Raw genomic sequence first — 18807 nt, forward strand, 5'->3', positions numbered from 1 at the left:
CAGAAGAATCGCTTGAACCCGGGAGGCAGAGGCTGCAGTGAGCCAAGATTGCGCCACTGCACACCAGCCTAGGAGACCAAGAGAGACTTCGTTTAAAAAAAAAAAAAAAAAAAAGCGTGGGCCGGGTGCAGTGGCTCATTCCTGTAATCCCAGCACTTTGGGAGGCCAAGGCGGGCAGATCACGAGGTCAAGAGATCGAGACCACCCTGGCCAACATGGTGAAACCCTGTCTCTACTAAAAATACAAAAATTAGGTGGGCGTGGTGGCGTGCACCTGTAGTCCCAGCTACTTGGGAGGCTGAAGCAGGAGAATCTCTTGAACCCGGGAGGCGGAGGTTGCAGTGAGCTGAGGTCACGCCAGTGTACTCCAGCCTAGGCAACAGAGCAAAAAAAAAAAAAAAAAAAAAAGACACGAACCTAAGCAGCCCCAGGGGATACCCCAGGGATACTTACAGCTGCACCAACAGCGTGTGCGTTCCTGCGGAGCACCTCGCGCGGTCTTCCCCGTCCGCGCTGTAGGTGGCGCCATACAAGTGCAGCACCTGGGCGCTCCTGCAGTGCTTCAGACAGAACGAGGAGACCATGTGCTCCATCTTGGAGGCAATGTTGCTGACCACGATCACCTGGAAGTGGCTCAGGGCCTGCTGGATAAACTCCTCCTTCTGGATCTCGTACAAGCAGCTGAAGAACTCCAAGGAGCCCTGCTGCAGGGTGGAGCCATCGCTCTGAGCTTTGCTTTGGATCCACTGCAACAGGTCCATCTTGATGTGCGGCGAGACCTTCCAGCAGAGACTCTTCTCCAGGTGGCTCCTGGTCTCCTCGTTCAGGAGTCCAAACAGGAAGCGGCTGGTGAGTGCCAGGAAGCTCCTTTCAGAAAACGCGTACTCGGTCAACAGCCTGGTCACGTCCTGGTCTGGGCCTGCCCCGCGCTCCCCCTCGTCCAGGATATAGTACATAGCTGCAAAGAATTCCTGGAAACTCAAGTGGATGAAGCTGTAGTACCTCTCACAGTTGATGTCCTTCTGGAAGATGTTCATGTTGAGGAAGGCAGAGACGTCTTCCCCGTCTAGGCCGTGCTTCCGGAGGTCCTGCTCCTCAAATAGGATTTTCTGATTCCAGATCCCATCTGCCGCCAAGGAGCACAACCTTCTCTGGTTGGGTGGGGGCTGGAGGCGCGGGGCCCCGGGCTTGGGTTGCATCAGACTCAGCAGGTAGAGCATGTACACCGCAGTGGTGGTCCTGGACGTCTGTCTCAACAGCCCCCCACCCTCCAGCTGCTGCTGGAGGCAGGTACACACCACCCAGCACACCAGGGGGACGAAGCACATGGTGAAGAGAGGCTCGTTGTCCCTCAGGTAATTGAAGACTTGGCCCGCCTGCTCTGCATTGTGGAAATACTTGTAGAAGTATTCCTTCCTTTCTGCCTCAGAGAAGCCCAGGATCTCCACATGCCTGGGGTGCTCCAGCAGACGGTGGAGCTTCTCCAAAGCCGTGGGCCGTGTGGTGATGAGCAAAGATAGCTCAGGGAGCAGCTTCTTCCGAATTAAGCTGTTAAGAAGCAGCTCCGTGGGCCGTTTCTCCTCCCAGCAGAGGCACCAGGGTCCCTGAGCATCGTGGAAAGAAGGCTTGAGCTCATCGAAGCCGTCGATGATGAAAAGGAGGCGCTCGGGAACTCGGATGAGCTCCTGGAGAGGCGCGCTGGGCTCGGGCCAGCAGCCGGAGATGAGGTCTTGCATGCTGCATTCCGTGGCACTCTGGTTCATCTCCCTGCAGTTGATGTAGAAGAGATAATCAAATCTGCCTTGGAAGAGCTTCCCGTCCGCCCAGTCCAGCATCACCTTGTGTGCCAGCATGGACTTGCCTATCCCTGCCGCGCCTTGCATGACCACGGTGCGCGGTGGCTCGGGGCGCTCCTCGTCTGGCTCAAAGAGGGTCTCTATCTTGATGGGGCTAGCCTGGTGTCCCACGGTCCTCGCGTGTCCCCGGCCTCTGTCCAGAAGCTGCTGCTGGGCCTGCATGGGGTTTGAGTGCTCCTTCACCAGCAGGAGCCGGGTGTACCGGTGGCTGAGGTTGACACATTCCCCTAGGCGCGCATTGCGGTCTTCCATGAGCCGGAATTTCCTGCGGACATAGTCCCTGTAGGTTTCCTGGGGATCTAGGGGAGAGGAATGAAGGTTTTGTGGAAGACTCATCAGCAACCTCTAATGAGTCATGAGGTAAAGCGCTCCTCATCTGGCTCAAAGAAGGTGTGTGCCTGTAGTTCCAGCTACTCAGGAGGCTGAGATGGGAGAATCACTTGAACCCCTGAGGTGGAGGTTGCAGTGAGCTGAGATCGCACCACTGCACTCTAGCCTGGGCAACAGAGCCAGACTCCATCTCAAAAAAAAATTTTTTTTTAATTAAAATAATTTATTTGTTTTGAGACTAGGTTATAAGACTGGCTAATTTTTTTTTTTTTTTTTTTTTTAGATGGAGTCTTGCTCTGTTGCCCAGCTTGGAGTGCAATGGTGTGCTCCCTGCAACATCCACCTCCTGGGTTCAAGTGATTCTCCAGTCTCAGCCTCCCGAGTAGCTGGGATTACAGGCACATGCCACCAGGCCTGGCTAATTTTTGTATTTTTAGTAGAGACGGGGTTTCACTATGTTGGCCAGGATGGTCTCGATCTCTTGACCTCATGATCTGCCCACCTCGGCCTTCCAAAGTGCTAGGATTAGAGGCATGAGCCACTGTGTCCAGCCCCACAAAGTGACTTTCAGCAAAGGATTTATAGAACGGGTACATTACCAGATAGTGCAGACATGAATCTGCCTTTTTTCAAAGGGGGCACAAGCCAGGTGCGGTGGCTCACGCCTGTAATCCCAGCACTTTGGGAGGCCCAGGTGGGAGGATCGCCTGAGCTCAGGAGTTTGAGACCAGCCTGAGCAAAATAGTGAGACCCTGTCTCTATTAAAAACAAAAGAAAGAGAAAACAAAGGGGGCACAGATAACTTGGGAGCAGTGCTTCTCAAACTTTTTTTTTTTCAATACAGACAGGGTCTTGCTGTGTTATCCAGGCTGGTCTACAACTACTAGCCTCAAACAATCCTCCTGCCTGAGCCCCCCAAAATGCTGAGATTACAGGCATGAACCACCGTGCCTGGCTGTGCTTCTCCAACTTTAAGACGCATACATATCATGCAGCAATCTGGTTAGAAATGCAGTCCCTGGGCTAAGTGCAGTGGCTCACACCTGTAAGAGATCGCCCCACTGCACTCCAGCCTGGGCGACAGCGTGAGACTCTGCCTCAAAAAAAAAAAAAATCTAGAACAATGTTCTTAATTGGGGTGACTGTGTCCCCCAGTCCCCCAGGGGACGTTTGGCAACGGGACAAGTGGGTTGGTTGTTACAACTGGGAAAGTGCTACTGCCACCTAGTGGATAGAGGCCAGAGGTGCTGCTCAACATCCCAGGAACCACAGGACGACCCTATAGCAAAGAACGCTCTGGCCCCGAAATGCCAATAGTGCCAACGTGGAGAAACCCTGGCCTAGATACAAATGCATCCCTTGGTATTGGATGCCAGCAGAGGCCCATGATAGCTGCCTGAGAGAAGCTTAAAAAAAAGAATCTGAGTTTGATACTAAAATTTTCAAAACAAATACGTGTACTTTTAATTGTAGTGACATATACATAAAAAATTTACCATCTTAACCACTTTAAAGCGTACAACTCTGTGACACTAAGTTCACGATGTTGTGCAATCATCATCAATATCTCTTTTTTTTTTTTTTTTTTTTTTGAGACAGAGTGTTGCTCTGTCCCCCAGGCTGGAGTGCAGTGGCATGATCTCGGCTCACTGTAAACTCTGCCTCCCAGGCTCAAGTGATTCTCCTGCCTCAGTCTCCTGAGTAGCTCGATTTACAGGTGCCCGCCACCACGCCCAGCTAATTTTTGTATTTTTAGTAGAGACGGAGTTTCACCACGTTGGCCAGGCTGGTTTCGAACTCCTGACCTCAAGTGATCTGCCCGCCTCGGCCTCTCAAAGTGCTGGAATTACAGACGTGAGCCACTGTGCCTGGCCGCCAATGTCTATTTCCAGAATGTTTTCATCATTCTAAACAGAAACTCCATATCCATTAAATATTAACTCATAATTTCTCCTCTCCCTGGCAACTGCTATTCTTTTTTTTTTTTTTTTTTGTTGAGACAGAGACTTGCTCTGTTGCCCGGGCTGGAGTGCGGTGGCACAATCTCGGCTTACTGCAAGCTCCGCCTCCCAGGCTCACACCATTCTCCTGCCTCAGCCTCCCAAGTAGCTGGGACTACAGGTGCCCGCCACCACGCCTGGCTAATTTTTTTGTATTTTTAGTAGAGACAAGGTTTCACCGTGTTAGCTAGGATGGTCTCGATCTCCTGACCTCATGATCCGCCCGCCTCAGCCTCCTAAAGTGCTGGGATTACAGGCGTGAGCCACCATGCCAGGTGTGGCAACTGCTCTTCTACTTTCCGCCTCTGAATTTGACTACTCTAGGTGCCTTAGATAAGTGGAATCATACAATATTTGTACCCCTCTCCCGCCTTTTTTTTTTTGAGACAGGGTCTTTCTCACTCCCCCCAGGCTGGAGTGCAGTGGCGTGACCTCGGCTCACTGCAACTTCAACCTCCTGGGCTCAACTAATCCTCCCACCTCAGCCTCCTGAGTAGCTGGATCTACAGGCACAAGTTTCCATGCCCAGCTAATGTTCGTTTTTTTTTGTTTTGTTTTGTTTTGTTTGGTAGAGATGGGGTCTTGCTCTGTTGCCCAGGCTGGTCTCAGAGCCTGGCCTCCCAAAGTGCAGGGAGCCACCTCGCCCAACTGGTGAACCCACTCTTATTCTACTTTAGTAGAGCTGGAGACTAGATTCATTTCATGCTGCCCTTGAAAAAAATAGCCAGAAACATTTGTGGCATTGTTAACAGTGTTGCTGTCTACCCAGCAGACTGTACCCCAGTTTCTTCCCTGCCAGCAAACCTGATTCTGTTTGGTTGGTGGATGCTGATTCATGACTCGAGCGAGTGGTGAATCCTGCCCCTTCACAAGCCTCAGAGGATGAATTATGGTTTTGCTAAACCAGTCATGAGTAACCTCGTTCCCCTCTGTCAGTGGTTGCTCTGAGAATGGGCAGATTCCCCAATACTGACCAGTGGGTTACGTGGGTGTGACTGGTAACAGGGAGGAAGAAGGCCTTTACCCTTCCTTTCTTTGCTTTTTTTTTTTAGAGATGGAGTCTCACTCTGTTGCCCAGGCTGGAGTGCAGTGGTGCAATCTTGGCTCACTGCAACCTCCACCTCCCAGGTTCAAGTGATTCTTCTGCCTCAGCCTCTGAGTAGCTGGGACTACAGGTATGCTCCACCACACCCTGCTAATTTTGTATTTTTAGTAGAGACAGGGTTTTGCCATGTTGTCCGGGCTGGTCTTGAACTCCTGACCTCAGGTGATCTGCCCGCTTTGGCCTCCCAAAGTGCTGGGATTACAGGCGTGAGCCACTGTACCTGGCCTCTTAGCCTCCCTTGTTGCCCCTGCGTGTATGAGATGGTTTGGTAGCCATCTTTCAGCCATGAGATGACACATGTCAGGACAAAATGCTGACGTGGAAAGGTTGATGAGTTGAAACACAGGAGGAAACTGCCCCTTTGATGGTGTCATTAATCCACCCCACGAATTCCTCAATCATGCGTTTGTGGTTGGCCTACACCCCGTGGGGTCATCTGCTCTGTGTAGACGAATACATGTAGGTACATGGCTTGAGGCTCACCTTTCCTTGGAGTGACAAGAGAGACTTCCAGAAGGCATGTTGACTGGTTCCCAAGTGAGGACGGGCCACCAGGTGGGGTATCTGGAAGAGAAATTGTGGAAGATGAGCTAGCACACATCTGGCTAGTAGCACCGCGTCATATTAGCTGCGATTACGTCGAAATGCCTGCATAACTCCCTGGTCACCCGCACCCCAGAATGTTCAGTAGTGACTGCATAGGGCGTGTGTGGGAAATAGCTCATCCCTTCTTCCTTGTAGCCCACCCTCCTCCCTGGGTCCCCCTCATGGTCATTGGCACCTCCGTCCATCCAATCAGTCTTTTTTTTTTTTTTTTTTTTTTTTTTTTGAGACGGAGTCTTGCTCTGTTGCCCAGGCTGGAATGCAGTGGCATGATCTCGGCTCACCACAACCTCCACCTCCTGGATTCAAGCGATTCTCCTGCCTCAGCCTCACGAGTAGCTGGCATTACAGGTGTGTGCCACAATGCCTGGCTAATTTTTGTATTTTTAGTAGAGACGGGGTTTCACTATGTTGGCCAGGCTGGTCTTGAACTCCTGACCTTGTGATCCACCTGCCTTGGCCTTCCAAAGTACTGGGATTACAGGCGTGAACCACTGCACCCCTCCCCAACCAATCTTTTTGACTGGGAAGTTCTGAGTCAGTCTGGACTCCTCCCTTGTCAGCTCTGGGCCACATCTCATCCATTATCTTTTTTTTTTTTCCCAAGACAGAATCTGGTTCTGTTGCCCAGGCTGGAGTGCAGTGGCACAATCTTGGCTCACTGCAACCTCTGCCTCCCGGGTTCAAGTGATTCTCCTGCCTCAGCCTCCTGAGTAGCTGGGACTACAGGCATGTGTCACCACGCCCGGATAATTTATTTTGTATTTTTAGTAGAGACGGGGTTTCACCATGTGGGTCAGGCTGGTCTTGAACTCCTGACCTTGTGATCCACCCACCTCGGCCTCCCAAAGTGCTGGGATTACAGGCGTGAGCCACCGCGCCTGGCGACTCTGTCTCTTAAAAATATTTTAATATATATATATATTTTTTTTGGTAGAGATTAGGTCTCAGTATGTTACCCAGGCTGGTCTGGAACTCCTGGCTTCAAGCAGTCTTTCGACCTTGGCCTCTTGAAGTGTTGGAAATAGTGGTATGGGCCATTGTGCCCAGCCCAAAAAAGGCCTTTGTCTGGATATATCATAAGATTCTACATGTCGAGTCCTTCCTTGGCATCTTTGGTCCTCAGAAGGCCCCTGAAAGTCCTAAGTGTGAGTTCCTATGCTCTCACTCCATGAGAAAGTCTTCCCACCTGGCTAGTTCGCCCATCAGCTGAGCCAGCGGCACCCCATCTGGTCCTCACTCTGATAAGTTTTCACCTCCCTGCTGGTTGCTAGTCCATGAAATGATTCATGAAAGCAAAGAACATCCTTTTGAAGGAGCCAGGAGGCACCCCACCCTCTTGTTACTACACAGCCCGCCCCCCCAACAGTCTCTGTAGCTTCATGTGACCCTCTTGGCATATGGGGACACCTTCCCTGTGAGTCTGTGTGACTAATAAACTATTGTCTTTCCTCTGTTCAGTGCTGGCTCTGGTAGATTCAGTCATCTGGCGCCATTTTATTTATTTATTTTTATTTATTTATTTGAGAGTCTCGCTCTGTCGCCCAGGCTGGAGTGCAGTGGCGCAATCTCAGCTCACTACAATCTTCACCTCCCAGGTTCAAGTGATTCTCCTGCCTCAGTCTCCCGAGTAGCTGGGACTACAGGCACCCATGACCACACGGGTGGTGGTAAAAATACAAAAAAAAATTTTTGTATTTTTAGTAGAGATGCAGTTTCACCATGTTGGCCAGGCTGGTCTTGAACTCCTGACCTCAGGTAATCTGCCCACCTCGGCCTCCCAAAGTGCTGGGATTACTTTGCGTGAGCCACTGCACCCCGCCACTCAAAAATTTTTAATTGGAGAAGGTTATCATTGAGAGGAAAGGGGAAAATAGGGAATTGTTTAATGGGTATCGAGTTTGTTTTGCAAGATGAAGAGTTCTGCAGATTGAATGCACATCAGTGTAAATGTACAACACTCAGCAGCACACTTAAAAATGGTTAAGAGGGCCGGGCGCGGTGGCTCACGCCTGTAATCCCAGCACTTTGGGAGGCCAAGGCGGGTGGATCACAAGGTCAGGAGATCGAGACCATCCTGGGTAACACGGTGAAACCCCATCTCTACTAAAAATACAAAAAAAAATTAGCTGGGCATGGTGGCAGGCACCTGTAGTCCCAGCAATTTGGGAGGCCGAGGCAGGTGGGATTACCTGATGTCAGGAGTTCAAGACTAGCCTTACCAACGTGGTGAAACCTTGTCTCCATTAAAAATACAAAAATGAGCCAGGCACGGTGGCGCGTGCCTGTAATCCCAGCTACTCAGGAGGCTGAGGCAGGAGAATCGCTTGAACCAGGGAGTCAGAGGTTGAAGTGTGCTGACATGGCACCATTGCACTCCAGCCTGGTGACGGAGCGAGACTCCATCTCAAGAAAGAAAAAGTGGTTAAGAGGAGGCCGGGCGCGGTGGCTCATGCCTGTAATCCCTGCACTTTGGGAGGCCAAGGTGGGTGGATTACCTGAGGTCAGGAGTTCAAGACCAGTCTGACCAACATGGAGAAACCCCATCTCTACTAAAAATACAAAAATTAGCCGGGTGTGGTGGCAGATGCCTATAATCCCAGCTACTTGGGAGGCTAAGGCAGGATAATTGCTTGAACCCATGAGGCAGAGGTTGCAGTGAGCCGAGATCGCGCCACTGCACTCCAGCCTAGGCAACAAGAGTGAAATTCCATCTCAAAGAAAAAAAGAAAACGAAGGCAAATTTCATGTTTTGTGTATTTTAGCACTATTTATTTATTTATTTATGAGACAGAGTCTCACTGTGTCGTCCAGGCTGGTGTGATGTTGGCTCACTGCAACCTCTGCCTCCCGGGTTCAAGTGATTCTCCTGCCTCAGCCTCCGGAGTAGCTGGGATTACAGGCATGTACCACCACGACCAGCTAATTTTTGTATTTTTAGTAGAGACAAGGTTTCACCGTGTTGGCCAGGCTGTTGTCGAATTCCTAGTCTCAAGTGATTCACCTGCCTCAGCCTCCAACATGCTGGGATTACAGGCATGAGCCACTGCCGCTGGTTGACAATTTTTTTTTTTTTTTTTTTTTTGAGAGAGGGTCTTGCTCTGTTGCTCAGGCTGGAGTAGTGTGGCATGATCTTGGCTCACTGCAGCCTTCACCTCCTGGGCTTAAGTGATCCTCCCATCTCAGCCTCCCAGGTAGCTGGGTCTGCAGGCATGCACCACTGTGCCTGGTCAATTTTGTAGAGAAGGGGTTTTGCCATGTTGCCTAGACTGGTCTCAAACTTCTGGGCTCAAGTGATCTGCCTGCCTCAGCCTCCCAAAGTGCTGGGATTATAGGTGTGGCCACATTTTTTTTTTTTTTTAAAGGTAATCCAGGCCGGCGCGGTGGCTCACGCCTGTAATCCCAACATTTTGGGAGGCTGAGGTGGGTGGATCATGAGGTCAGGAGATTGAGACCATCCTGGCTAATATGGTGAAACCCCATCTCTACTATAAATACAAAATTAGCCGGGCGTGGTGGCGGGTGCCTGTAGTCCCAGGTACTCGGGAGGCTGAGGCAGGAGAATCGCTTGAACCCGGGAGGCGGAGCTTGCAGTGAGCCGAGAACGCACCACTGCACTCCGGCCTGGGTGACAGAGTGAGACTCCATCTCAAAAAATAAATAAAAAAAATAAAAAAGGTAATTCTTGAAAATTGCAGCTGAAAAAGGCCTCAGAGATGTTCTCCCTCAGTGTTTCCTAGGCATGCCGCGAGAACCAGCCACATCAAAATGCAGATTCCTGGTGCCTAAGACCTGCTGATTCAGAATCTCGGGTTGAGGGTCTTGGATTCCCCATTGGCCACGAGGGTCTCGAGAGACTCTTAAGCACAGTAACACGAGAACTGCCGATCTTGTCTGATGCCCTTGTTTTACAGATGGAGACGGAGGCCCAGGGGCATATCGATTCTCCAGCATCACACAGACAGAAAGAGCAAAGCTAGACATCTGTCTCCTTGGGAACGCTGAGCTGCCTCTCAGTAGACTAAACGGATGCAGTCCGGGGAAGAACGCTCGGCAAATGGTTATGCATTGTCAATGCTGGGAGAGATTTAGGCGGAAGAGGGAGAAAAGTGGGACTTTACTTTTGATTCTATATTTGTGCATTATTTCCATTTCTTAAAATAACTATGTAACACTTCCATTTAGATATAATTATACAATATGACAAGTAAGTAAATTGATACTTTTTTCTTTTCTGTTCTTTTTTTGAGATGGAGTCTCGCTTTTGTCATCCAGGCTGGAGTGCAGTGGCGTGATCTCGGCTCACTGCAACCTCCGCCTCCCAGGTTCAAGTGATTCTTCTGCCTCAGCCTCCCAAGTAGCTGGGATTACAGGCGTGCGCCACTACGCCTGGCTATTATATATATATATATATATATACACATACACATATGTGTATATATATGTGTGTATATATACATATATATACACGTGTATATATACATATATATACACGTGTATATATATATGTATATATTATATGTATGTATGTATATTAAGACGGAGTTTTGCTCTTGTTGTCCAGGCTGGAGTGCAGTGGCGGGATCTTGGCTCACCGCAACCTCCGTCTCCTGGGTGGTGGAGAAAAGGGAAAGAGAAAGAGAGGAGAGGGAGAGAAAAGAAGAGAAAAGAAAAGAAAGGAAGGAGGGAAGGGAAGGGAAAGGGAAAGGAAGGAAGGAAGGAGGGAAGAAAGGCTACAAACAAGTGCCTTTGGTTTTTTCAGAGTCATTAAAGACTTTGTTTTTTACAGAGATGTTTCCCAGCACACTACTACCGGCACACCTCATTAACGATGAGTCATTAAGCTTTGCAGAAGTGACTGTGTATATCCAGTTATTGGCAGGGCTTGCTTACTCATTCAGCAAATGTTCACCAAAGTTTACTCGGTTCCTAGCCCCAGCCAGACACTGGAATCGCAGAGAATCACACAGGGGAGTCAACACTCTTTCTGCCTTTGAAGGCGTCCATGTCACAGTAGAGAAAACAGGTGAGAAATGACATTAAAAACCACAGCTCAAGCAGGGTGCAGTGGCTCACGCCTGTAATTCCAGCATTTTGGGAGGCTGAGGTGGGTGGATCACCCGAGGTTAGGAGTTCAAGACCAGCCTGGCCAACACGGTGAAACCCCATCTCTACAAAAAATACAAAAATTAGCTGGGCGTGGTGGCACACACCTGTAGTCCCAGCTACTCAGGAGGCTGAGGCAGGAGAATCACTGGAACCCGGGAGGCGGAGCTTGCAGTGAGCCAAGATTGTGCCACTGCACTCCAGCCTGGGTGACAGAGTGAGACTCTGTCTCAGAAACAAAACAAAACAAAAAACCACAGCTCAAATGGGGCTCTGTGGTGCACACCTGTAGTTCCAGCTGTTCAAGAGGCTGAGGCCGGGGGATCACTTCAGCCCAGGAGTTTGAGTCTAGCCTGGGCAACATAGTGAGACCCCATCTCTAAAAGATAAAATTTTTTTTTTTTTTGAGACGGAGTCTTGCACTGTCCCCCAGGCTGGAGTGCAGTGGCGCAATCTCAGCTCACCGCAAGCTCTGCCTCCTGGGTTCACGACATTCTCCTGCCTCAGCCTCCTGAGTAGCTGGGACTACAGGCGCCCATCACTGCGCCCAGCTAATTTTTTGTAAAAAATAAAAATATTTTTAAAAAAACAATTCCACAGCTCAAGTGCCATCTCTGCCACTTCAGCAATAGCCCATATTTGCTGAGCACTTGCTACCTGCTCTGAATTGTGTTAAGCACTTTGCATGTATTATCTCTTGAGCTTGTGCCTGAGTATAAATCATATTTTTTCTTTTTTTTTTTTTTTTGAGACAGAGTCTCACTCTGTCACCCAGGCTGGAGTGCAGTGGCGCAATCTTCGCTCACTGCAACCTCCACCTCCTGGGTTCAAGTGATTCTCCTGTCTCAGCCTCTAGATTAGCAGGGATTACTGGCGCCCGCCACCACACCTGGCTAATTTTTTTGTATTTTTGGTAGAGACAGGGTTTCACCATGTTGGCCAGGCTGGTCTCGAACTCCTGACCTCAGGTGATCCATCCACCTCAGTCTCCCAAAGTGCTGGGATTACAGGCGTGAGCCACCGCACCCAGCCCACTGTGATTATTTTATGAGATAGAAGATATAATAAAAGAAATCATGTTGGCTGGGCACGGTGGCTCACACCTGTAATCCCAGCACTTTGGGAGGCCAAGACGGCTGGATCATGAGGTCAGGAGATCGAGACCATCCTGGCTAACATAGGGAAACCCCGTCTCTATTAAAAATACAAAAAATTAGCCAGGCATGGTGGCGGGCACCTGTAGTCCCAGCTACTCGGGACGCTGAGGCAGGAGAATGGCGTGAACCCGGGAGGTAGAGCTTACAGTGAGCCGAGATCGCGCCACTGCACTCCAGCCTGGGCGACAGAGCAAGACTCTGTTTCAACAACAACAACAACAAAAAGAAATCCAAGAGTGCTAAGGAGGCACAGAAGTGGGGTTTCTGAGCCAGCCAGAGTGGTGGGAGCGAGGAATCAGAAGGAGTGGGGGAAGAGGAGTAAATACTTTACTTTAGAGAAGGTAGTGGCTTCAAGGTTTCAGTAAGTAATACTTTTCCAGGCAAAGAAGATGGAGAATATTCCAGGCAGAACACAGCATGAACAAAGACCAAAGGGATGAAATTAGAATTCCGTACACAGTCATAAAAAAGAACAAAATCATGTTCTTTGCAGTAACATGGACGCAGCTGGAGGCCATTATCCAAAGCAAACTAATGCAGGAATAGAAAACCAAAGACTGCATGTTCTCACTTATAAGTGGAAGCTAAACATTGGGTTCTCATGGACAGAAAGATGGGAAGAAGAGACACTGGGGACTCGTGGCGGGGAGAAATCTCACCATTGGGTACTATGTTCAAGTACCTGCATGTTAGGATCAATCTTACTCTGAATCTCAGCATCACTCAATACACCCATGTAACAAACCTGCACATGTACCCCTTGAATCTAAAATAAAAATTGAAATTTTTATATAGATATAGATGTGTGTGTACGTAAATTAGAATTCCAGATCTCCCAGGCTCAGGGATTAGTATGAAAGAAAAGGGAATTGGTGGCCAGGCAGTGGTCATTCATGCCTGTAATCCCAGTACTTTGGGAGGCTAAGGTGGAAGCTCGCTTGAGCCCAGGAGTTCAAGACCAGCCTGGGCAACACAAGGACACCTCATCTTGGCCGGGCACAGTGGCTTACGCCTGTAATCCCAGCACTTTGGGAGGCTGAGGCAGGTGGATCATGAGGTCAGAAGTTCAAGATCAGCCTGGCCAAGATAGTGAAACCCCATCTCTACAAAAAATACAAATACAAAAAATTAGCCAGGCATGGTGGCAGGTACCTGTAATCCCAGCTACTCGGGATGCTGAGGCAGAAAATTGCTTGAACCCGGGAGACGGAGGTTGCAGTGAGCGGAGATCGCGCCACTGCACTCCAGCCTGGGCAACAGAGCAAGACTCAGTCTCAAAAAAAAAAAAAAAAAAAAAAAAAAGGATACCTCATCTCTTTCTTAATTTATTTTTGAGATGGGGTTTCACTCTGTTGCCCAGCCGGGAGTACAGTGGTGCGATCTCAACTCACTGCAATCTCCGCCTCTCAGGTTCAAGTGATTCTCCTGCCTCAGCCTCCCATGTAGCTGGGACTATAAGCGTGTGCCACCACGCCTGGCTAATTTTTGTATTTTTAGTAGAGACGGGGTTTTGCTATGTTGGCCAGACTGATCTCGAATTCCTGACCTCAGGTGACCCACCCACCTTGGCCTCCCAAAGTGCTGGGATTATAGGTGTGAGCCACTGCACCTGGCTACCTCATCTCTTAAAAAAAAAAAAAATATATATATATACACACACACACACACATATACACACACATATATATACATATATATACACATATATACACATATATATATGTGTGTGTATATATATAAATTCCAGATCTTCCAGGCTCAGGGATTTTATATATATGTATTTTAAATATTTATTTTAATAATGTATTAAATATTTAATATATAATATTTATTATTTATATATATTTATATAATAAATATAGTATATTTATAATAAATATAGTCTATATTTATATAATATAGACTATATTTATATATTTATATAATAAATATAGTATATTTATATAATAAATATACTATATTTATATAATAAATATAGTATATTTATATAATAAATATAGTATATTTATATAATAAATATAGTATATTTATATAATAAATATACTATATTTATATAATAAATATAGTATATTTATATAATAAATATACTATATTTATATAATAAATATAGTATATTTATATAATAAATATACTATATTTATATAATAAATATACTATATTTATATAATAAATATAGTATATTTATATAATATAGTATATTTATATAATATACTATATTTATATAATATACTATATTTATATAATAAGTATACTATATTTATATAATAAGTATACTATATTTATATAATAAATATACTATATTTATATAATATAGTATATTTATATAATATAGTATATTTATATAATATAGTATATTTATATAATAAATATACTATATTTATTATAATAAATATAGTATATTTATATAATAAATATACTATATTTATATAATAAATATACTATATTTATATAATAAATATACTATATTTATATAATAAATATACTATATTTATATAATAAATATACTATATTTATATAATAAATATACTATATTTATATAATAAATATACTATATTTATATAATAAATATACTATATTTATATAATAAATATACTATATTTATATAATAAATATACTATATTTATATAATAAATATACTATATTTGTATAATAAATATACTATATTTGTATAATAAATATACTATATTTGTATAATAAATATACTATATTTGTATAATAAATATACTATATTTGTATAATATACTATATTTGTATAATATACTATATTTGTATAATATACTATATTTGTATAATATACTATATTTGTATAATATACTATATTTGTATAATAAATATACTATATTTGTATAATATACTATATTTGTATAATATACTATATTTGTATAATAAATATACTATATTTGTATAATATACTATATTTGTATAATATACTATATTTGTATAATATACTATATTTGTATAATATACTATATTTGTAAAATAAATATACTATATTTGTATAATATACTATATTTGTATAATATACTATATTTGTATAATATACTATATTTGTATAATAAATATACTATATTTGTATAATAAATATACTATATTTATAATATACTATATTTATATAATAAATATACATACTATATTTATATAATATATATACTATATTTATATATTATATAATATACATATTTAATATATATTTAATAATATAATTATATATTTTATATATTTAAAATATATAATTTTAAATGTATATATTTAAAATATATAATTTTAAATGTATATATTTAAAATATATAATTTTAAATGTATATATTTAAAATATGTTATTTTAAATATATAATTTTAAATATATATATTTTTAAAATATATATTTTAAATATTTGAGGCAAGGTCTCGTTCTGTCACCTAGGCTGGGGTGCAGTGGCAGGATCATAGCTCACTGCAGCCTCGACCTTCTGGTCTCAAGTGATCCTCCCACCTCAGCCTCCTGAGAAGCTGGGATCACAGACATACACCACCACACCTGGCTAATTTTTTTTAATTTTTGGTAGAGACAGAGCCTCACTATGTTGTCCAGACTGGTCTTGAACTCCTCACCTCAAGTGATCTGCCCTCTTCAGCCTCCCAAAGTGCTGAGATTTCAAGTATGAGTCACTGGACCCGGCTGGCATTCTAGCCTTGCCTGTCCCGCCACCTCCTTACCCCTCACCAGGTCCTCTCTCTGTCCTCTCTCCCACAGGTCCTTCCTGTTTATCCGCTCAAAGGTGCTGAGAGCCAACCTCCAGGCCTCCTCTGGCCCGAAGTGGGTGATAAGCAGCTGGGCCATTTCCAGGGGACCGGCCTTCTCCATGCGTCCCCAGGGGATCTTGCCTTCTCCCAGCTCTGTCGCGGTCCCCAGGTATAACTTGAACTTCTTCAGTTCCACAGCCTCGAGTTCTTCCAAGTAGGTGGACAGGCGACAGAGGCCGTCCCTGCCTGCGGTTCGTAGCATGGGGGTGCCGTGAGCCCCAAAGGAGAGGACCTGGAGGCTGAGATGCTTCTATGCACGGGACACAGGGCGACCGCAGCATACCTTCCATTGCATCATTCACAGGCAGCGGGCGGAGAGGCTGAGCCAGTGGTTGGAGGAGTGAGCGAGGGAGGAAAGACCTTTTGCTGAAATAATGCTTTCTCACTCTTCAGTTCCCTCCTGCCCTGCCTCACTCACCAATGGCTGTTCTGGGTGGAGAAGAGGAAGTCGGGGGGAGATTAAGAAATCCTAGGAGCCACTTGGCTGATGAAAAAGATTTTCACTTCTGCTGTCTCTTCCTGGATCTCTTGACAAAACAGTCACTCTCTTTCCGCTTTCCTCTTGTTTTCCTCATTTCACTAGTGTGTGTGGTAGAGTGTATTATCAAAACTGCGACTGCGCCTCTTCCAGGGAGAATTTTTTGTTTTTTTGAGACAGAGTCTCACTCTGTGGCCCTGGCTCTGAGATCTTGGCTCACCGCAACCTCCGCCTCCCAGGTTCAAGCGATTCTCCCACCTCAGCTTCCCTTGAGTAGCTGGGATTACAGGCACCCACCTCTCAGGTTCAAGCGATTCTCCCACCTCAGCTTCCCTTAAGTAGCTGGGATTACAGGCACCCGACACCACACCCAGCTAATTTTTGTGGTTTTAGTAGAGACAGGGTTTCACCATGTTGGTCAGGCTGGTCTCGAACTCCTGACCTCAGGTGATCCACCTGCCTCGGCCTTCCAAAGTGCTAGGATTACAGGTGTGAGCCACCGTGCCTGGCTTTTTTTTTTTTTTCTTTGAGACAGAGTCTCACTGTGCCACCCAGGCTAGAGTTCACTGGCGTGATCTCAGCTCACTGCAACCTCCGCCTCCCAGGTTCCAGCGATTCTCCCACCTCAGCCTCTCAAGTAGCTGGGACCACAGACATGCGCCACCATGCCCAGCTAAGTTTTTGTAGTTTTGGTAGAGACAAGGTCTTCTTATGTTGCCCAGGCTGGCCTTGAACTCCTGAGCTCAAACAATCCGCCCACCTCAGCCTTCCAAAGTGCTGGGATTACAGGCATGAGCCACTGAGCCCAGCCTCAGGGAGAATTATTAAGGACCCCACGTAGGTCTGCTATTTTTTTTCTGTTCTCTCAGTCACAAGAGTGGCATGAGAGGGACTCTGTGGTAGGCAGGATGATGGTCCCCAAAGATATTCATGTCCTAATGGCCAGAACCTGTGACATTTCACCCTACATAGCAAAAGAGACTTAGCATATGTGACCAAATGAAGGCACTTCAGATGGGGACATTATCCTGGTTATCTGGGCAGGACCCATGGAATCACAAGAGTCTTTTTTTTGAGACAGAGTCTCGCTCTGTTGCCCAGGCTGGAGTGCAGTGGCACGACCTTGGATCACTGCAAGCTCCGCCTCCCAGGTTCACGCCATTCTCCTGCCTCAGCCTTCCGTGTAGCTGGGACTACAGGTGCCCGCCAACACGCCTGGCTAATTCTCTTTTTTTTGTATTTTTAGTAGAGATGGGGTTTCACCATGTTAGCCAGGATGGTCTTGATCTCCTGACTTCGTGATCCACCTGCCTCAGCCTCCCAAAGTGCTGGGATTACAGGCGTGAGCCACCGCACCCAGCCACAAGAGTCTTTATAAGAAGAAGACAGGAGGGTTAGTGTAAGAGGAAGATGTGACTGGGTGCAATGGCTCACACCTGTAATCCTAGCACTTGGGGAGGCCAAGGCAGGTAGATCACCTGAGGCCAGGAGTTTCAGACCAGACTGGTCAACATAGTGAGGCCCCATCTCTACAAAATATGTGTTAGCAGAATTTATGAATTCTGATGGAAGAGCAAGTTTATAATTCCCTGTCTCCTGCATCATGCCAACTTTGTTTCATGCTCCTAATCAATTAAGACCCCTCAGACACACACACATACACACACACACACACACACACACACACACACAAAAGCCTTCATAGCCAGGCACAGTGGCTCACACCTGTAATCCCAGCACTTTGGGAGACTGAGGCGGGCAGACCACCTGAGGTCAGGAGTTTGAGACCAGCCTAGCCAACATGGTGAAACCCCGTCTCTACTAAAAATACAAAAATTAGCCAGGCTTGGTGGCAGGCACCTGTAATCCCAGCTACTTGGGAGGCTGAGGCAGGAGAATCACTTGAACCCGGGAAGCAGAGGTTGCAGTGAGCCGAGACTGCGCCACTGCACTCCAGCCTGGGCAACAGAGCGAGACTCTGTCTCAAAAAAAGAAAAAAAAAATTAGCTGGGGTTTGGTGGCGGGTGCCTGTAGTCCCAGCTACTCAGGAGACTAGGGCAGGAAAATCACTTGAACTCAGGAGGTGGAGGTTGCAATGAGCCAAGATCCCGCCATTGCACTCCAGCCTGGGTGACAGAGTAAGACTCCGTCTCGAAACAAAACAAAACCAAAAAAACCTTCACAGCTTTTTATGAGACATTCTCCCACATCCAGTCCTTTCCAGGACTAATATTCTGTTGCATGGCATGCAGCGGTTTTGAGCAGGGGAGGGATGGAGTCAGGTCTGGGTTAAGGAAGATTCCTCAAGGCCCTTGTGGAAGGCAGACCAAACAGAGGAGGCCTGGACTGGGAGAGCGAGAAGCTGAAGCCTTCATGTTTCAGGAGATGG

The 18807-nt window shown here is 46.1% G+C and overlaps 1 protein-coding gene across 3 annotated transcripts in view; it reads right to left on the reverse strand.

The window, feature by feature from the left end:
- NLRP12 (NLR family pyrin domain containing 12) overlaps positions 1 to 16332 on the reverse strand; it is a 39022-nt gene extending 22690 nt beyond the window's left edge. For all 3 annotated transcript variants that reach the window (XM_003830145.5, XM_003830143.5, XM_008955557.4), the window contains exons 1-3: positions 15854 to 16332; positions 5775 to 5855; positions 454 to 2155 (exon numbers count right to left, since the gene is read on the reverse strand). In XM_003830145.5, the coding sequence (XP_003830193.3) occupies positions 454 to 2155; positions 5775 to 5855; positions 15854 to 16142 (2072 nt within the window). In that variant the 5' untranslated portion in view covers positions 16143 to 16332. The remainder of the gene's footprint in view (positions 1 to 453; positions 2156 to 5774; positions 5856 to 15853) is intronic.
- Positions 16333 to 18807: the final 2475 nt, after the last annotated feature.

Source organism: Pan paniscus, chromosome 20 (genome assembly GCF_029289425.2).
Source record: "Pan paniscus chromosome 20, NHGRI_mPanPan1-v2.0_pri, whole genome shotgun sequence".
Classification (NCBI taxonomy): domain Eukaryota; kingdom Metazoa; phylum Chordata; class Mammalia; order Primates; family Hominidae; genus Pan; species Pan paniscus.